Genomic DNA, 18122 nt, shown 5'->3' with positions numbered 1-18122 from the left:
GGCATTAACAACTACCGGGACTTTTGGGGAACAATGACGAAGGTGACAGGGGGCCGTCAGTTTGCCATTCCAGGTTTGCACCTGATTTCTCACTTCACATGTTCAAAAGAGCAGGTTGTTTGGCGACCCACCACGTATTCGCAGCCCTCAACTCAGCAGGCCTCCATTGCGCCTGGCATTCAACTTGCGAGCTCCGCGGATTTGCTGGGGCGCTCTGTCTTGGCAAAGCAGTCAATTCAGTCTCTGCCTCTGGCGGGCCGGCAGCGCCACTTTCCGTCAGCCAAGGAGAGCTGAAGTCAGCCCAGCACCGCCTCAGACCGTTGTCATCGCCCCGAAAGGCACCAACGAGCATTGGGCGCAGGTCTCGAGAGGACCCCTAAAACATCACGAAAAGCAAGACAACGTCTACGTTACGTTTCAGCCTTATTTTGCCGGCGATAGCACGACTCACCCCGCGAAGAATAGCACGGGATATTTTGCTCGAATATACCGACTTATACCAAAAAGAATGAGTCTCAGGGGCTTCCAGAAGGGGATCGCTCGCGTAAGTTGCTGCCCCGCACAAGCACTGCGGGAGTACGGTACTTTTGCGCCCGCAGCAACCCGGGCAGAACTGACAATTCGGTTGTGCTCGTTCTTTTTTAGGCGCCTCAACAATTGAAGGCAAAGCTCAACATTGGCGAGCACACGAAAGACCCCGTCTACATCGACACGGAGCGCCGGTTCCAGGATCTCGAGGCCGAGACGAAGCACCTCCACGATGAGAGCAAAAAGTACTTCGATGCCATCAACGGCATGCTCTCGCACCAGATCGAGTTCTCCAAGGCCATGACCGAGATCTACAAACCGATCAGCGGCCGCATGTCCGATCCCGAGTCGCTCAAGTTGCAGGGGAACCTGGAGGGCATCCGCGCGTGCGAGGAGTACGAGGCCGTGGTCAAGGACTTGCAGGAGACGCTGGCGCCAGAGCTCGAGATGATTGAAAGTAGGGTGATCCGTCCGGCGACCGAGCTGCTCGACGTCATCAAGGTAATCCGCAAGACGGCCACGAAGCGCGAGCACAAGAAGCTGGACTACGACCGCCACCGCGCCACGCTCAAGAAGCTGCAGGAGAAGAAGGACAGGTCGGCCAAGGACGAGAAGGCGCTGTGGAAGGCCGAGAACGACGTGGAGCAGTCGACCCAGGAGTACAACTACTACAACGACCTGCTCAAGGACGAGCTGCCCAAGCTGTTCGCCCTCGAGCGCGAGTTCATCCAGCCGCTGTTCCAGTCCTTCTACTACATGCAGCTCAACATCTTCTACACCCTTCACGAGCGCATGCAGCGCGTAGATATCGGCTACTTCGACCTGACGCTCGACGTGGAGGAGGCCTTCCAGAAGAAGCGCGGCGACGTCCAGGAGCGCGTCGAGGCGCTGTCCATCGTCCGATTCAAGACCTCGGGCATGAAGCGCCCGCCCAAGTACGGCGGCCCGCGCCCGGGAGCGATCGAGGGGCCCAAGACGGCCGGCCTGCTCACCCCAGGGACCGCCGCCACCACCCCCGGCGCGAACTCGACCTCAGCACCAGCCACACCAGCCCTCGCAGCGGCGCCACGCTCCCCCTCCCCAGCCGCCGCAGCCTCCTTCTCCAAATCCCCCTCCGCCACCGCCTCTTCCCTCCGCCCAAGCTGGCAGCCCCGCCAAGCGGACGTGATCGACAACCCGCCGCCGCCGTACTCGCCGCAGCCGCAGCAGCCGCACGCGGGCTCCGTGTCGCCGGCGGCGTCGCTCTCCGCGGTGGCCAAGGCGAAGCCGCCGCCGCCGCCGCCGCCCAAGCCGAGCCGGCTGTCGGGCGCGCCCAAGCCCGAGACGGTCACGGCGCTGTACGATTACGCGGCGCAGGCCGAGGGCGACCTGAGTTTCCGCGCCGGCGACGTCATTGAGGTTGTGACGCGCACGGCCAATGAGAACGAGTGGTGGACTGGCCGGCTTGGGGGGAGGCAGGGGCAGTTTCCGGGTGGGTTTCTTTTCTTTTCTTTTTTTTTTTTTTTTTTTTTTTTTTTCTTAATTTTTTTCTCCCCTATCTCGGAGGAACGGAAGCGCAGCCAAGACAGAAAAGAGAAACCAGAAGCAAACAGGATTCCCCTGCTCTTCTTTTCATATAAGCCAAACTGGGCATAGGAACGAGAATGCAGCTAACTGACTTGCCCCCGCGACAGGTAACTACGTCCGGCTGAACACATAACAGCAACAGCCCGCGCGCCCGTGCGCCGGAGAGTCGGTGGGGAAATACCACTATCCATACTATTGGGGGGAAAGGGAAAGCGAGAGCTGCCATCCAGTTCTACAGCAGTAGGGCGCATTGTTTTTTTTTTCTTTTCTTCCAGTCGATATAATCATCATCACGGCAGCGAAGGGTGTCCCGGCAGGAGTACATACCATACAGACGGCATTGAAGTTCACTAATGCACAAATCACTATACCACGATGGAAGCCGGGTCTCTTTTTTTTCTTTCTGCTTGCGAGCATGTGTTTTTGCTTCGTTATCGCTGTTCTAGGCGGTGGGGGTGGTGTTATCGATGGCGAAGGTGGCGCAAAAGGGGGGACGGGTAGTTGCGTTGTTGTTTGCGTCTTGGGGCTCTCTCAGGGGGTTGGCGTGGCTTGATTTGCCTGGTTTGCTTGCCGGCGATGGCGTCTCTGTGTTGGCTTGGCTACTTACCTGCCTTGCCTAGCTGTGGTTGCTGCGGGGCTGGTGATGGCTTGTTGCTGCTTGTGCTGTTGAATCTCAACGCCGGTGTCCTCGGCGCTGGATAGGGGCTTGATAGGGGCTGGAAAGGGGCTGGATTTAGGGCAACTGCCTACCTACCTTGGTGGGATGCACACAGCAGTTACTTTGACGGACCGTCATACTTAGACATTAGATGGGCCGGGGGGGCTTATCAGGAGAGACAAGGAATTGGATGTCAGACATGTGTCTCGAATGGGGAGGGCTTGAACGAGTCGTCATGGTGGTTGTTTGCTTGAGCCGATAACAAGCAGGCTTGTCTTGCCGAATCCGGCCGTGGCATGCCCAATGCGGCTCACCGATATTTGGTGAGTCTGTCTGTCCTTGGCCCAGGGAAGGGGCACGCGAAGAGAGAAGTTGGCTTGCTTGCTGGTTGGTCGATACATGGCACGTGGTGCTCCTCCGTTGTGAGTCTTCTTGCGCCACTTCAAGCCCCCGTGGAGCACGGGGGGAGGCGATGGCATCACTGGGAGCGACGAGGGTGCTGTTGTGGAGATTTCGTAGCATCGAATGCGAATGGGTAGTGTACATACACTACGGTGTTGGATGGACATGTGCGTCAAGAAGGAGGCAGCGTGGGCAAAGCGGACAGCCTGATTGAACGCCATGCTTCTGAGATGAGAAGAGACAGTTACTGGAAGTGGCAATGGGTAAACAGAGACTTGTTCAGGTCTGATCAAGACATACCTTGAAACATGCATGAAGCACGAGAGTGTGGGGGGACCAGTGTGCGGGCGGTTAGGCGAACAGCAGTAGGGGACATTGGCTCCGGAAGGTCAGGCTGTCATCGAGGAGTATCATTACTCCGAGAAGCAGCAACACCAGTGCGCCCAGCCATGTCAGGTGTACATACATGGACGTATGACTGGCAAGGCACTCTCCCAGGCATGGATTCGAGACCCAGTAGCACGGTGAATTCAGCCTGCCAAGGCCTGGTGCCCAGAGACCACCGGACTTCACTTACAAATTGGGCTCTTAAATGAGCCACGCTCCGGTTGATGTCGTCTCTCCGAACGCCGCTAGTGCGCCTCTTGTCTTCCGCTTATGGGGAGGCGGAATGCTTCCGCAGGTGAGGAGATCAGGCCTCGGTTTGTCCCATTAGGAGGCATCCTTGCGTCGAAATCGTTGACGCACGCTTGGCACAGCACATATCGCGGGAGAAGTTGAGAAGACGCAAACAGAAGCGCCACCTCAACTGTGCCCGGTTGTACGTTCCAAAAGCGAGAGTCAACACTGCATGCGCCTTCGCTCGCAATAGCACCCACCAGAACAAGTCGGACTGAGGGTCTCAGACGGCAAAGAAATTGGGCAAAAGGTTCCCCTCAATCTCGAGAGGGGTAGAAGTGAGGCTGCTGCTACTGCGATGAAACGGTTGGCGTCAATTCTGCGCATTATGCAAATGCTTTCCAGTAAACCGTTCAGTAATAGGCAAGGCTCTGTGTGTCCGTGTTCGAATTCGAAACCTTCATTCACGTGGCCCTCGGCTAGGAGGCATTGCCAATGATTATGTCTCTCTTGCGTAGCTTGTTATGATCGGCCCAAGTGCACTTTGTCCAGCCGCTCCCTCAAGTTTTCGGGAACCGGTTTTCAAAGCAGTGGGCAGGAAACCCAACTAACTGCACCACTGTTCATGTTCCTCTCGCCCGACCCGACGCTTCTTCTTTGCCAGCTTGGCCCTCTAGAAAGTGACAGCTGCTGCTCCTGCAGCCAGAGTACATGCGTGCCGCAGCAACCATTGATGAGGTGCGTTAGGTCGCCCACGTCTCTTCTCTCCCCCGTTCAGCGTTCTCATGCGACGGAGCAGCACGTTTTTGTTTGGTGCAGCGGGGGCTCGCGAAGCTCAACAGGCAAAATGGTAACCCCGGCCGATCTCGCGATACCCAGCCGGTTCGAACACTCTCCAGTCCACAGCACTGCCACCTTGCACCCCTCCTGTGGCCGCCTTCATCGGCTTGAAACTCCCAACGGGACAAGACGTCGCATTGGGTTGCGAAATTGGGCACCGCTCCGTAGTTTGCCTGGTCTTGTCTCTTGAGCTCCCGAGCAGCCCCGAGGATAGTTTGCCTGGGTAGGGCGGGGTGCCTGCCAGGGAGATGGAGGGGTCCCACGAGATGAAGACCAAGGCTTTGAGGCCTCCAGCTGTGCCCCCTGTAGCGTACACCATGGACCGCTCGTCCCAGCTCCCATGAAGGTTCCCGAGATACCCCGGAGGGTTGAGGATTGCGTAAAGATCAGAAAGTGCCGGATCTGGGGCGGACGGATCCAGTTCTGGTGGCCACAGAAGGCCATTTTCGCTGATGTAGAGGTCATCAATTTGCCGCAGAAGCACATCTTGATATTTTGAGTCTTGCGCCGCTGGCAAGCATTCGCGTTCCACACGCTCGCCAGGCATCCGCGGACGGCGCGAGCCCCCGCGGATACGGATTCGCTGGTTGGCGGTATCGCAAGAATTGGAGTCGTCCACGAGATCAACGAAAGCCTGACATGATGGGTGGTAGGAGCGAACCGCAGACTTGCTCAGGGGGATGGTGGCCGAGTTGCCGTCAGCAGGATGGACCAGGTGGGGATCTCGCGTCCTGGTGGCTGAAACGGTTCGCTGCTGCTGAAGCTGCAACGAATACCGCCCCCGTAGGTCTCTGTCCGCGCCCTCAAAGCTGATTGGCGTCGTGTAGTATGTTTGCCTCGCTGAAATGCGACCCCAGAGCCACTCTCTTCTGGACTCGGTGACCCTGAGCTGACCTGTTTCCTCGTCCTTGAACAGGCGGAGAAAGGTGAATCTGTCGTCTATGGGACCTTCTGTGTGATTTCTTCTCCAGTTCTGCTCCCTGGGCGGTGCCTCTACTTCCTTCAACCCGCGGCGAGTGAGAGGGAGCCTGAAGCAGGGGTAATACGAGATCCAGTCGACGACTTCGAGTTCCAGACTCGTCTGGTTCGATACGACATACAAAAAGCCATCAAGGATCTCGAAGCAGACCGAAGAGCCGATATCGGTCCCGATCACTGCGGAGATGGTGAGCTCGCCCAACCATTCTCGGGCTGCCAGGTCAAACCCGCCGATGACCCATCGCTCGTAGCCGTCGTGGCCGGGCGCGGACGTGGTGCCGTAGTAAAGGAACCGTTCGTTGTTCCGGACAAATAAGTTGGAAACGGACTCCAGGCGATGAACTGTTTTGATTTGACCATCCAGGGGGTCAAAGGCCACCAACCAGTTGCTGCTGGGGCTGCGGGTTTTGCGGCGTCTGGATGGGCCGTAGACGCACGAGACAATGTTGTGTGACTGGTACAGCAGCTGGATTTGATACGTGCGGCGCCGTCGTGACCCTTCGAGGGCTTCTCGAAACAGTTTGCGTGTGTCAACCACCATCTCGCGACTCCCGGAGCGGTGCAGATCCAGGATACGGAGCTGGGGGCCGCGGAGATAACAAAGTACTCCGTTCGAGTACAGCCACTCTTCAGCAAAGGCGACAATGGCAACGAGGTAAGGAGACACGGACGCAACGGCCTCCCGGCGCTTGATGAGCCGCCTCAGGCCAGCCGCATACCGCTTGCTGATTCGAGCATCCCGGGCTTCTGTTGAGTGTGGCGCCTTGGACTGGGCGGGACCGTCAGCAAAGCCAATGCTGACTCTGATCACCCGGACAGACCGATGCCCAGGTTCGGCTTCTTTTCGCTTACCTCGAGCAGCAGCTTTGTGATGTTTGGCTCGTACAGCAAAAACTGAAACCTCTTGCAAGAGAAGCTCAGGCTGTAGATGTCGCGAAGGTCGAGGTGTTCACAAATGATCGACAGCAGCTCATACGGCAATCTCAGTAGCGACATGGCTCAAGAGAGCACTCAAGAGGATACGCTCGACCCCTTCAAGGCTGCCCTTTCGGAGAGAGAGAGAGACGGTCGGTCAGGAAACCAGCAATGACTGGCGGGAAAGGACCGTAAGGTAGGCACGCAGGTCGGTAGGTAGAGGTACCTTAGGTAGGCAACAACGACGGAGACAGTGTGAGCGGGCGGCCCTGAAGAGAGTGGAAACGAGCCAGGGAACGCCGGGGCTTCTTGCCCAAGCGAAGAATGGAGCACGTCATGGACGGCCCTCCAAGTTATACTTGTACTGGCAGACTAAGGTAGGGACGACCTGTGGGACAAGGCTGCCCGCATGCTGCGTGCCGTGTGCTTCGTGCCCGCCAGCATGGGCCGGGTGACAGCAGCCTTCCTAGGTTCCCATTGAGACGGCGCTGGTCCCACATCGACCGCCATTGCTCTTTCCCAGTTTGGCATTTGTTGGCGACGGCTTCGTCGAGAGCGCAAAAGCTCTTTGATCAGTCGTTTCCATAGGTAGTGTGACCGAGACAATGGGTCTAGCGAAGCAAGGCCGAACAAATTGGGGGTTGTGCGAGACACGCCGCCCGACCTCCATACTCCCGAGTTGACTGCCGACACGGAGTGTGAGGCTCTGCGAAGTACAGCACATGCGGGCCAATCTAGACCATTCCGGGAATAGGCACCTAGGCAGACGCATATCCGCCCTGGCATCATGTATGTACGGAAGAACGGGGGATCCATGGGGAAATGAGGCTCAAGTGACAAGATCCTCCATGGAGGTTCCTCCGTGATTGGTACAGTACGGGCACGGGCCTGTTTCAGATCCTTGGTATGTGTACACTACACTATTAAGCCCCATTTGTTTACTGCGGTACTACACTGCTGCATATGGAGTGTGGCAGCTGTCCAACCAATCAAATAACAGCAAAGAACCTGGCTCAGTTGGTGGGGGGTTGGGGGGGCCCACTCCATTTTGAGCCTCAGAGCCCGACTCAATGCGCCGGCGGAGGAGGTCCTGCTCGCTCACCCATTTGGGCTCGCTCGCAGCCTTCACACCAACATACCGTAGTCAATGAATCGCCGGGTCGTTGGTCCAACGGCGTGCCAGCATCACGTTTTTGAAACTGACTCCATTTGATGTCTCACCTACCTAGGTATTTACCAACATGCTCCGTCACAGTAGCACGAGCAATCATTGTACGGCCGTGCATAGCGCAACACCAGTCAGAACCCCGCTCCATACCTAATCTATGAGGCTTGTTTTCCCCACCATTGATGGAGACGAGGCTGTCAGAAAGCAAATTTACCAAGTACGCAAGAGTGTAACGCCACCTCGCCCACCCGGAACCTAGACCATGCGGCTCTGCGCTTCTCCCCTCAGCCCCCGCACGCTTCGCTGTCGGAATGTGCTCCGGTGACCAGCATGCGGTGTTAGTCACGAGCCTCTGCTCAGTGTCTTGAACTGGATCATCTCCCTCAAGCCCCACCTATCTTACCGACGGAGGTAACCTGCTTCTGTTCAGGTATCCTCTCTGCAGACACTTTCTGGTCAGCTCTTAACTAGGTACCTACCTAGGTAGTGAAAGGGAAGAAGGTGGCACGAGTCCTCAGCATGTGACAAACGAGCCCCCTCTACCCCGCCAATTAGCACTTTGTGGGCCAAGAGCCATGGCTCCTTTCTCGAAGCCGAGAATTGCCTGAGGGACCCATGGTGCTCCCTCTGAAGAAGCGTCGACAGTTCTTCACAGCACTGGGGGTAACTTGCAAACACGGACCGGCGCTACACCAACACCCAAGGTGGGGCGCTTCCACATCCGAAGCTGGCGGCTCCCAGCCGTTAACCAGCCTATCGAAACCAGGAACAAGAGAGATCCGCAGTCATGTTTATTTGGCGTCGAGCCCGCCGCAGCGCAACTCACTCCGCCTCTTTCACCCCATTCTGCCGCCGGGGGCGCTCCGAGTTGCTGCAGGGAAGTTATTCAAGATTCACCGGTAAACAAGCCCGTGTCTGGCGTCAAATCCACGCGCGAGACTCTGGATGGTTCTCTCCTTGCGTTTGTTTTTACCCCTTGAAAGTTGAAACAGCTTCTTCGTCCCCGCGGTCTCCCAAGCAACTGCGGCCGCATGGGTCTCAGTTACGGCACCATTAACAGCGATGACCATGGCTCTTATTCAGTGTCAGAACATCGACCATCAATCGAAGGGCGCATCATCAATTTACAATTCCGCATCAGCTATTCCGTATAACTCGCAGAAAAAGCCACCAGAAAGCAAAACTCTGCTTGATTAGTCAGATGAACTCGAGTTTGCCGGCATCTACCTGTCCTGCGCTTCTCTCTCCCGAAACAGAAGCGGAGACCTCTTTTTCATCTTACCCCGCAAAAACCCGAGCCAGACTCGAAGTTGATCCCATGAGTTGTGAACAGCAGTTATGTACAGCGAAGCTCGGGGGACAGCCAACTATTGATATTTCTGTTTCTTTTCGAAATTGTCTCAATATCATTTCTTTTCCCACATTCTATCTTGACGACATATTGTTTCGCCGCCAACATGGCTTACCGAGTACCAAATGAGCCGGACCATCCCGAAGTCGACCTGTATGCTCCCTTCACGAGCGACACGATCCTTGAGGTCCGCACGGGCACCATGAAGCCCCTGCGCGGCCTTACGGTACAGTCGGGCATCGACAAGACGGTGCGCCACGGGCCGGTGCGCGTGACAGAGCTGGGCCTCGAAGGCGACGAGCACGACCCTACCTTTCACGGTGGCCTCGACAAAGCCATTCACGGATGTAAGTTCCACTCGCCGGGCATCATCAACCAGCCTATACGCAATCCACGCCATGTAACTGACTCACGGTTCACGTCCAGACTGCTCCTCCCACTACTCGACCTGGCGCGCTGAATATCCCTCGGCCGCGGCCGTCTTCCAGCCAGGCGCCTTCGGCGAGAACCTGGTCACCGCCCACCTCAACGAGCGCAACCTCTGCATAGGCGACATCGTGTCCATCAGCCGCAGCCCGGCTCCCACCTCGGCAACCCCCGCCGCCAACGGCGACCCAGCCAAGGACGACAACGACGACAAGGGCGGCGACGACGCCAGCTCCGTCCTGCTGCAGGTCAGCCTGCCGCGGCAGCCGTGCTTCAAGCTCAACCACCGGTTCCAGCTCAAGAACTTCGCGCCGCAGACGTGGCGCACCAGCCGCACGGGCTGGTACCTGCGGGTGCTGCGGCCCGGCACGATCCAGGCGGGCGACACGATCCGGCTGGTGGCGCGGCCGCACCCGGCCTGGACGGTCGCGCGCGTGCAGGAGTACCTGCACCGCAACACCGCGGACGAGGCCATGAACGCCGAGCTGGCGGGGATCGCCGAGTTCGGCGCCGAGTGCAGAGATGCGTTCCGCGCGCGGGTGCTGAGGCAGAGGGCAAGGAGGAGGAAGGCGGCGGCCGCCGCCGCGGCAGCACAGGGGAAGGATGGCGGGGAAGAGAGGCAGCGGTGGAGGGAGTTTCGGGTGGTGGAGCGGCGGCGGGAGACGGGGCGGATTGTGGCGTTTGTGCTGGAGGCGGTCGAGCCGCTGGTGGAGAGCGAGGGGGAGGAGGTGTCCCTTCGGGCCGGGGCGCACGCCAAGATCCGGCTGGGGAACGGACTGGTCAGGGCGTACTCGGTCGTGGACGGCGATCGGAACCGGTTCCGGCTCGGCGCGGCGCTCCAGGAGCAGAGCCGCGGCGGATCGCGGTACCTGCACGAAAAGGTCCACGTCGGGCACACTCTGCAGGTGGGCGCCATCACGCCGCCGGCACCCGCGGCGAGCGCGGCGAGTCATCATATCTTCGTCGCCGGCGGGGTGGGGATCACCGCGTTCCTGGGGATGGTGGAGGACTTCAAAAAGATCCACTACAGCGTTGAACTGCATTATGCGGTGCGCTCGGCGGAGGATGTGCCGTTTCGGGAGCGCCTCGCCGCGCTGGGCGACGCCGTGGTCATCTACGACAAGGCTGCGGGCCAGCGGCTCGACATTCGCAGCATCCTCGATAAGATGCTGTGGAATTCGCGGCTGTACTTCTGCGGGCCAAAGCGGCTCATGGACGAGGCTGCCAGGGAAGTCTCGGCCCGTGGCATTCCCGAGACGGAAGTGCACTTCGAGGCCTTCGAGGCGGACGTCTCGGGGGAACCGTTCGAGGTGGTCGTGGCGAACAAGGGTGGCAGGACTATCAAAGTGGGCGAGGAGGAGACGCTGCTCGAGTGCCTAGAGAGAGAGTTTGGCGGGGTCGATTCGAGCTGCTGCGTCGGCAACTGTGGTACGTGCCGGGTTAGCCTCAAGGAAGGCCGCATCGACCACCGGGGCACGGCATTGAGGGAAGAGGAGAAGGCCACGTCCATGCTGGCGTGTGTCAGTCGGGGGATCGGACGCATCACGATTGAGATCTGAACAGGGAGGCTTGCGCAGGTCGGCCTGTTGCGGAAAATACAAAACCCCATTGGGTACCTACTTGGTAATTCCGCAGCAGGGCCGGCGTTCATGTAACCCGGCCGCGATGCCGTCGGCGGTGCCGCTGAGTGCGGAGACCGTGGTCGACAGGCCGTAGGCAATGCCATAGAGCCTCGTTTTCGCCCCATGCCCGGCTGGGCTGTCTTCCCAGCTCCGCCATGACCAGCGTAGTATCGTAGGGTTAGTGACCAGTGTAGCGCCTAATGGAGCAATCGGAGCGCCGAACGGCCGAGGAGCACCCTTGTGTTTTATCGTGTTACTCGTCACAAAACGCAGGCAAACCTGGAACAGCGTCGAATGAAATGCTGCAGGCAATTCACGAGCAAGGCGACTGCCCTGCAGCCGGGCGCCCGCATGCCGACTCGCACCACAGCGGATTTGATGACTACCTAGTGACGCCACGCATACACTACGTTGCAGCCACGCACGGACACGGTGTTGCTGCACCGGCAGCGTTTCCGGCGCGGGTTCGGTGTACGCAAGGCTGCAGGTCTGTCTGTCCCCCACTTCCCTAACCCCTCCTTCCGCTTTCTCGTGTTGAGGCTCTGCGCTGCAACTCGCCGCTCGGCTCCCGTAGTGTAGGTCGCGAGCCGCGCCCGCGCCATCCCGCCCCGTTACACCCGCGGTTTTCTCGCCGGCCTTCGGCGAGCCATCGGGCCGTCTCCTTCTCGTTGACCAGGATCCAACTGCATCTACACTAGAGTAAAGCCCGCAGCTTCATGCATGCCCCCGCCCAATAATAGGCGAGATCAGCAGGCCGATCAAGATGGCAAGGTTTCACAGAGCCTCATTGCGTTGCCCACGTCCGTGCCGCCGATATCACCCAGTAACGGCAGCCCGTCGGCACGATGGCCTGCGCCGGGAGGCTGAGGGGAATGGCGGGCGCGATGATTGGTAGAAGAGGATGTCTGTGCAGACGAAGAGGTACATGAGAGAGTGGAGGTGATGAAGGCGGTCGAGGACCGGAGTTCGAGGGAGGCCGGGCGGCTTGGAATTTGCTCTTCGTTCAGCCCAGAGTCTAGACTTCCAAAGCCTAGCGGCCGAGAAGGAGAGAAGACGCAGCCGGCGAGCGGGTAAGGTTGTGCTGTCTTGACGTAGTCCGACTCCAATGCTGCTTCTCTAACGGGGCGGGGACAGTGAGAGAACATATGATTTTCTTGAGCACTCATCGTCCAACGGGTCGATTACCTAGTTAGCTGCCCCCGCCATGGGAATATAGAATACGAGTACAAATGAACGTTGAACATGTCGTAGGGGAGATCCATCGTATGCATATGCCTACCTAGAGGTAAAACGTTCACCGACAGAGAAGGGAATACGAGCACTGGCGCAAATGGAGAGATCACGTTGGGGGGGGACAGTTGAAGCAAATGAACTCCTCCCTGAGCCCGGGCTCTTGAAAGAAGGCTTATCAAAAAGCTGGCCAATGGATGGATGCGATAAGATCTGAATGGAGATGCGGAGTGGGGCCCGAATTTTCTCGCCTGGAGGACAACAGCCAAAGCATCTGGCTCCGGGTTTCAACTCGCAACCTGTCCGAGATGGCTTCGAGTCCCGCAACAATCGGGGACTTCTCCGTCCTCCCCGTCTCCATCCCGCCATTACCCTCCTTTCCGAAAAATGCAGTCCACTACCTCTACGTGCGGCGCCACACGCCCAAGATCCCGACGCCGACGGACTCGCGCAGCCTGTTCGTGACCAACGTGCCCGTCGACAGCACCGAGGCGCATCTCCGCGCGCTGTTTGCGTCGCTGGTCGGCGCCGGCCGCTTCGAGAGCGCCACCTTCGAGGACGAGAGCAAGGAGGCCCATTCGCAGTCGCAGTCGCAGTCCCTCATCGACGTCGCCCAGCCCGCGCACGCCGCCCGGCTGCTGCAGGCCCACGGCAGGAAGCGCAAGCGCGAGGACGACGAAGCCGAGCGGGCGCGCGAGGAGGCCGCGGTGCGCCTGCCGAGCACCTGGACCCGGCCGCTGCGGAGGAGCGGCAGCACGGCGGTGGTGCTGCTGGCCGACGAGAAGAGCGTGCAGCAGGTGCTGAAGGCGATCGGCAAGGCGCACAAGACCAAGAAGTACCCGGCCTGGCCCGGCAGCGACGATCTGCCCGAGGGCAAGGTCCCGCCGCTGGGCCCGGCCTGGCTCAAGGCGCACAACCGGCTCTCGTACCCCGACAGGCAGGCGCTCCAGGCGTCGGTCGACGCCTTCTCGGCGCTGTTTGCCCGGCGCGAGCAGGAGGCGGCCGAGATCGCCAAGCGGCTGCGGAACGAGCCGGATGAGGACGGCTTCGTCACCGTTACGCGGGGCGGCCGGTCCGCGCCGGCTAGTCGCACCGAGGCGGAGGAGGCCAAGCGGCGGATGCTGGAGAAGCAGGAGAAGAAGAAGGAGGAGCTCACCAACTTCTACCGCTTCCAGTTGCGCGAGCGGAAGAAGGCCGAGCAGGCCGAGCTGCTCAAGCGGTTCGACGAGGACCGCAGGAAGCTGGAGGCTATGCGGGAGAAGAAGGGCAAGTTTGTCCCCGAGGCGTGAGGCGTGTCATCATCACCACTACCAAAGTCCGCAAAGATGCTCGTTAGCTGGAAATCCCAGCGTGGCTTGCGACGCTCAACAACAACATCCAGAACGGTGAGCAGCCTTCTTTTGTCACTTCTGTCCAGCCAGCCACATCATGATGACGCATGCGGGGGCCATCAGACCATGCCGCTCGTTGCTTGGAGGGTCTGTCCCTCCCTGCGACGAAGGATGCAGGATGACAAAAACCGCACTTCATCAATCTTCTCAAACTGTCTGATGTGTGTTTTGCAATAGCTAGCACTGTCTCGCAAGCGGAGTTGGTGTCGTCGGAGGCTGACACATGATGTGCAGGTTAATACACCCGGCAGTGACGTTCGTGGATGAGAGAGAGGCTGCTGTTCTGAGATTAGTCTTGGAGATTGGCGGGCCATGGAAGATCACGAGGGACCGTGGCCCGGCGCCGCCAAGGAGGGTGGAGGGAAGGGGGTTCATCCGTGGCCGGAAGCTTCCAGTACTGCGTAGCCCGTGGATAGCATGCCAGACTACTGCAAACAACAGGCAGTTCCGCACCAGCGGGACCAATCCGGTACAGCTCTGTGTCTTTTAAAATATGGATCTGCGTCCTGAATGTGCAAGCGTTTCCGCAAAGACGGCGCTCACAAGAAGGGGTTGGCGCGCGGGAAGGGTTAGGGTCCAGTGGACTATACTAGTGAACTGTGTGGAGTGCTGATCCATGCCAATGGAGTCCGGCTGCCACGGCAACGCCCCGCCAAATAAACAGGGCTTGGCCTCGGTTTGGAATTGGAGATTGCGCTGGCGTTGCATTGAGCCCAAGCTCCTCGGTCGCACCCGCAATGACATGACCGAGATTGGGAAGAGACAATCTCCAGCATCCATTGCTGATTTTTTTCCTGGGTGGTGCGGAAACGAGCAGACAGGGTCGACCCTGAACGCGAACTTTTCTGCGTTTTTCTCTCCTCTCGAGCCCCCGGCAGTTTCCTCCCTCAAACGCAAGAATTGAACATTTGTTTGGTTCGAATTCGACGCTCGAGAAATTACGGGTAATAGTAGTTAACCCCAGGCGGAACTGATGAAGACCCGACGTCGGCCGCGATGATTGAGTCCGAGAACTTGCGTACGGCGTCGCTGTACATCAACAACCAGCTGCTGTCCCGGGGCCTGCTGCGCGATGGCCACAACATCGACTTCGCCCATCCGGGCGACAGCGAGGGCGAGGTGGCCGAGACCATGGGCCGTATCATGGGCGTCGTCAATGACCTCATTCTGCGGCGGGATGTGAGCTGGCTCTTCTTCTCTTTCTCCTTTTCCTTTCCTTCTTTTTGTGATTTTTCCCCGGCCCATGTTTCGCTGACCCGTTCCCTGCAGCGCGACGCCGAGCACCGCGAGTCGCTCTCGGCCACCCTCCGGACCCTCCGCGCCGAGTCGCTACGGCAGGCCAACGACATCCAACGCCTGCAGGAGAAACACGCCGAGGCACAGCGCAAGGCCGGCCTGAGCGAGGCCGCCGAGGCGGCGCTGCGGACGCACCTCAAGACGGCCGAGGCGACGATCCACCGCCTGAAAGAGGAGGCCGCTCGCACGAAGACGCTCGTGGCCCAGACCAGAGCCTCGTGCGCCAACGAGGTGCGCAAGCGGGACCGCCAGATCGAGAGCCTGAAGAAGGCCGTCACCGAGGCGGGCAGGGCGAGGGGCGTCGGCAAGAGCCCCGCCGTCACGACCATCACGGTGACGGGCGACATCGGCATGGGGCCCGAGACCGAGCAGGCGGCGCCGCCCGTCAGCGCGGGCAGCGCCGCCGACCAGGGCTACGACTTGCGCTCCGAGACGAACGCGTTCCTCGCCGAGCTCGCCAAGGGCCTCAGCGAGGAGAACGAGGGCCTGATGCAGCTGGTGCGGCGGACGATCGAGCGGCTGAAGGAGATGAGCGGCTGGGACGTCACCAACGGGGGCGGCCCTACCGGGTGCGCGGGCGACGGGCACGCGCTGGCGCTGGCGGCCAACCCGGCCGACATGTCGCTCGAGGTCGACGCCGTGCTCGAGCATCTCCGCACGATCCTCACGAACCCGTCGTTCGTCCCCATCGAGGAGGTCGTCGTCCGCGAGGACGAGATCCACAGGCTGCGCGACGGCTGGGAGAAGATGGAGACGCGCTGGAAGGAGGCCGTCCACCTGATCGACGGCTGGCGCAAGCGGATGCAGGCCAGCGGCCGCCCGGTGAACGTCGAAGAGCTGAAGATGGGCCTGCGGCTGAGTCCGGTGCGGGTGAGGAACGTTGAGGAGACGTCCCAAGGACTGGACCTCCGTTTGGATGCCGTGCTTGAGGACGAGGAGGAAGCGGATGTTGTGCCGCACGACGGCGACGAAGGGAATTTGGGCCTGGTACAGGAACCCGAGTTCGACGACGGTTACAGCGATGCTTCGAGCATGTTCGACCACAACGTGGACGATGTGGACGTCTGCGACCTTGACGTGGAGGAGCCGAACGTGGAGATTCTGCAACAATCGGTCATGTTCGCGTCCCCGCCTTTACCGCCGCCGCCGCAGCTGGGCCCGCTGCGCGATTCGAGCACGGCAGGGAATCGACGCGAGCGCCCGGACCGTGGACAGCGGCCCGTCGGTTTTGCAACCATCACACAAGAAAAGACGCGGGAGGTCGCTGGGGAAGACGCGCCGATGCCGCCGCCGCCGCCGCCGCCGCCTTCTCAGGGGGAAAGACCACAGCAGCCGCCGCAGAAGAGGCCACTCTTGTCATTACGAACGGTACCACCGGAGGAGGCGGCTAACGTTGCCCTGCCTGCATCGGCCGTCGTTTCCACGCCGGATACGTCGGTCGAGAACATGCCGCTCAGCAAGGCAACTGACGAACCCGCGACAAAACCGCCAAGGGCCGCGACAAAGGCCGAGCAGCGTCCAGCACCGACCCCCAAGAAGAAGGAGGCGGTAAGGAAGGAGACCACTGCTCGGGAGCTTACGCAAAAGAAGGATCGGGAAGAGACCAAGGCTCCTGCCTCCAGGCCGCCCGCCAAGGCACGACCTACCAAGCCTCCTATCACCAGGGGCCGGACAGAAACGCGGAAGGACGAGAAGGGTAGCCACCCAACTAAGGCCACGCCCCGCGCCAGGTCAGCAGCGTCAACCGCGTCCGCTGCCTCGGCCAGCTCCTCCAAGTCTGCCGGTGCCGCCAAGAACGTGATCACGGACAACGTGAAGGCCCCTCGGCCGCCGAAAGCGCCGGCGCCCGCACAGTCTCCCAGCCGCTCACCGGTACGCGCCAACTCGCGCCTGCCGATGCCCCGGCCCGGCGGCAACGGCGTGCTGCCGGCGCCGCAGCAGTCCCCGCTGAACATGGCCACCATCGCCGCCAAGCTGGCCGCTTCGGAGCGCGAGGCCGACGCCGCGCGCGTGCGCGCCAAGCTCAAGGCGGCCCGCCTCGGCAAGGGCGTCGTCAGCCTGCCGCCGCCGGGAACGGGCGGCGGCGGCGGCGGCAGCGGCACGGCCGGCAGCGCCGCCACTTGCCCTGCCGAAGCTGATGCGGGCGGTGGTGGTAGTGGTGGTGGCGGCGGCGGCACGAGCACCCGCTCAGAGAGCGACAGCGCCGCCGGTTCGGCGTCGACCGCTGCGTCCGCGTCGGACGCCGCGCCGAGTTCTGCCACCACCGCCGCTCGAGATGAAGAGCTCGGCGCAGACGCAGGTGCAGACGCAGACGCAGACGCCGATGCGGACGAACTCGGCCTCTCCCCGCCCGGTCAGCAACAAAAACAACCACAACCGCCACAACCACAACCGCAAAAGCAACACCTGCGGGCACAACCCAGCAGGACGGAGCTGAGGAAAGCCGCCGCATCCGCCACAACAACATCATCAACAAGACCGCCGCCATCATCAACAACAGCAGCAGCAAGACAAAAAACATCAACAAGAACGACAGCAGCTGCCGTCACGGCGCCGCCGACCACAGCTACAACAACCGTAGCCACAACAGGTACCGCTCCAACAGCTACAGCCCCAACAGGAACAGCTACAACAGCCCCCACAGCTCCACCGGCACCAGCCGCGGCGCGCAAACGGGACCGGCGCGTGAGCAGGACCGCCTCGCGCCGGCGCAGCACGCTCAACCCCTGGGAGCTGGACGCGCTGATCCAGGGCGGTGTCAGCGGCGTGAGCAATGGCGGGAGCAGTGGGAAGAAGCTGGCTGCGGAGAGGTGAAGAGCAGCCGGTTGACATGACACGCGCCCGGGGGAAGTGAGCTGCCTGTTTGCATGGCATGACACGCGCCCGGGGGAGGTGAGCTGCAGGTTGGTATGGCATGCCACGGGCAGGCCCCCAGGCCTCCGGGGGGGTGGATTCTGATTCTGAGTCTTTTGCATGGGATGGACATTACTAAAGTGTGGCCACATGGGTGGGTGGATTTGCTGGATGATGCCCTGCCGCGTGTGTGTCTGGCGCTGGTTAATAGCGCTGCCGGGAGCTTGTGGAGGGAAGAAGATGACTGGGATGGGTGGGGAGGTGGAGAGCAGATGGGGAG

The 18122-nt window shown here is 60.4% G+C and overlaps 5 protein-coding genes across 5 annotated transcripts; 4 read left to right on the top strand and 1 right to left on the bottom strand.

Annotated features, from left to right (window-relative positions):
* The first annotated feature begins 401 nt into the window (after positions 1–401).
* On the top strand, positions 402–2225 carry THITE_2106304 (uncharacterized protein). Its single transcript, XM_003648577.1, has 2 exons — positions 402–544; positions 646–2225. Exons 1-2 carry the CDS (start codon positions 509–511, stop codon positions 2161–2163), a joined length of 1554 nt encoding a protein of 517 aa, XP_003648625.1. The 5' UTR covers positions 402–508; the 3' UTR covers positions 2164–2225.
* Positions 2226–4190: 1965 nt separating this feature from the next.
* On the bottom strand, positions 4191–6893 carry THITE_2106301 (uncharacterized protein). Its single transcript, XM_003648576.1, has 2 exons — positions 6443–6893; positions 4191–6359 (listed from the first exon to the last, which is right to left on the bottom strand). The coding sequence occupies exons 1-2, from the start codon at positions 6584–6586 to the stop codon at positions 4608–4610; spliced, it is 1896 nt and encodes a 631-aa protein (XP_003648624.1). The 5' UTR covers positions 6587–6893; the 3' UTR covers positions 4191–4607.
* Positions 6894–8930: 2037 nt separating this feature from the next.
* THITE_2106298 (uncharacterized protein) lies at positions 8931–11038 on the top strand. Its single transcript, XM_003648575.1, has 2 exons — positions 8931–9371; positions 9451–11038. Exons 1-2 carry the CDS (start codon positions 9131–9133, stop codon positions 11007–11009), a joined length of 1800 nt encoding a protein of 599 aa, XP_003648623.1. The 5' UTR covers positions 8931–9130; the 3' UTR covers positions 11010–11038.
* A 1463-nt stretch (positions 11039–12501) lies between these two features.
* Positions 12502–13788, top strand: THITE_2106296 (uncharacterized protein). Its single transcript, XM_003648574.1, has 2 exons — positions 12502–13687; positions 13757–13788. Exon 1 carries the CDS (start codon positions 12611–12613, stop codon positions 13589–13591), a length of 981 nt encoding a protein of 326 aa, XP_003648622.1. The 5' UTR covers positions 12502–12610; the 3' UTR covers positions 13592–13687; positions 13757–13788.
* A 793-nt stretch (positions 13789–14581) lies between these two features.
* Positions 14582–18001, top strand: THITE_2106294 (uncharacterized protein). Its single transcript, XM_003648573.1, has 2 exons — positions 14582–14872; positions 14963–18001. The coding sequence occupies exons 1-2, from the start codon at positions 14690–14692 to the stop codon at positions 17801–17803; spliced, it is 3024 nt and encodes a 1007-aa protein (XP_003648621.1). The 5' UTR covers positions 14582–14689; the 3' UTR covers positions 17804–18001.
* The last annotated feature ends 121 nt before the right edge of the window (positions 18002–18122 follow it).

The sequence above is a fragment of the Thermothielavioides terrestris genome, chromosome 1, assembly GCF_000226115.1.
Source record: "Thermothielavioides terrestris NRRL 8126 chromosome 1, complete sequence".
NCBI classification, from domain to species: domain Eukaryota; kingdom Fungi; phylum Ascomycota; class Sordariomycetes; order Sordariales; family Chaetomiaceae; genus Thermothielavioides; species Thermothielavioides terrestris.
Note: the sequence above shows the minus strand (reverse complement) of the source record. Positions and strands in the feature narration are given on the sequence as shown.

Bases quoted from the DNA above. Each gene is read 5' to 3' on its own strand.
- THITE_2106301 (XM_003648576.1), bottom strand. From the start codon at position 6,586: ATGTCGCTACTGAGATTGCCGTATGAGCTGCTGTCGATCATTTGTGAA. The intron at 6,360-6,442 runs GTAAGCGAAAAG...GGTCCCGCCCAG, and splicing joins TCACAAAGCTGCTGCTCGAG to TCCAAGGCGCCACACTCAAC.
- THITE_2106298 (XM_003648575.1), top strand. From the start codon at position 9,131: ATGGCTTACCGAGTACCAAATGAGCCGGACCATCCCGAAGTCGACCTG. The intron at 9,372-9,450 runs GTAAGTTCCACT...GTTCACGTCCAG, and splicing joins CGACAAAGCCATTCACGGAT to ACTGCTCCTCCCACTACTCG.
- THITE_2106304 (XM_003648577.1), top strand. From the start codon at position 509: ATGAGTCTCAGGGGCTTCCAGAAGGGGATCGCTCGC. The intron at 545-645 runs GTAAGTTGCTGC...GTTCTTTTTTAG, and splicing joins TCCAGAAGGGGATCGCTCGC to GCGCCTCAACAATTGAAGGC.
- THITE_2106296 (XM_003648574.1), top strand. From the start codon at position 12,611: ATGGCTTCGAGTCCCGCAACAATCGGGGACTTCTCCGTCCTCCCCGTC.
- THITE_2106294 (XM_003648573.1), top strand. From the start codon at position 14,690: ATGATTGAGTCCGAGAACTTGCGTACGGCGTCGCTGTACATCAACAAC. The intron at 14,873-14,962 runs GTGAGCTGGCTC...CGTTCCCTGCAG, and splicing joins ACCTCATTCTGCGGCGGGAT to CGCGACGCCGAGCACCGCGA.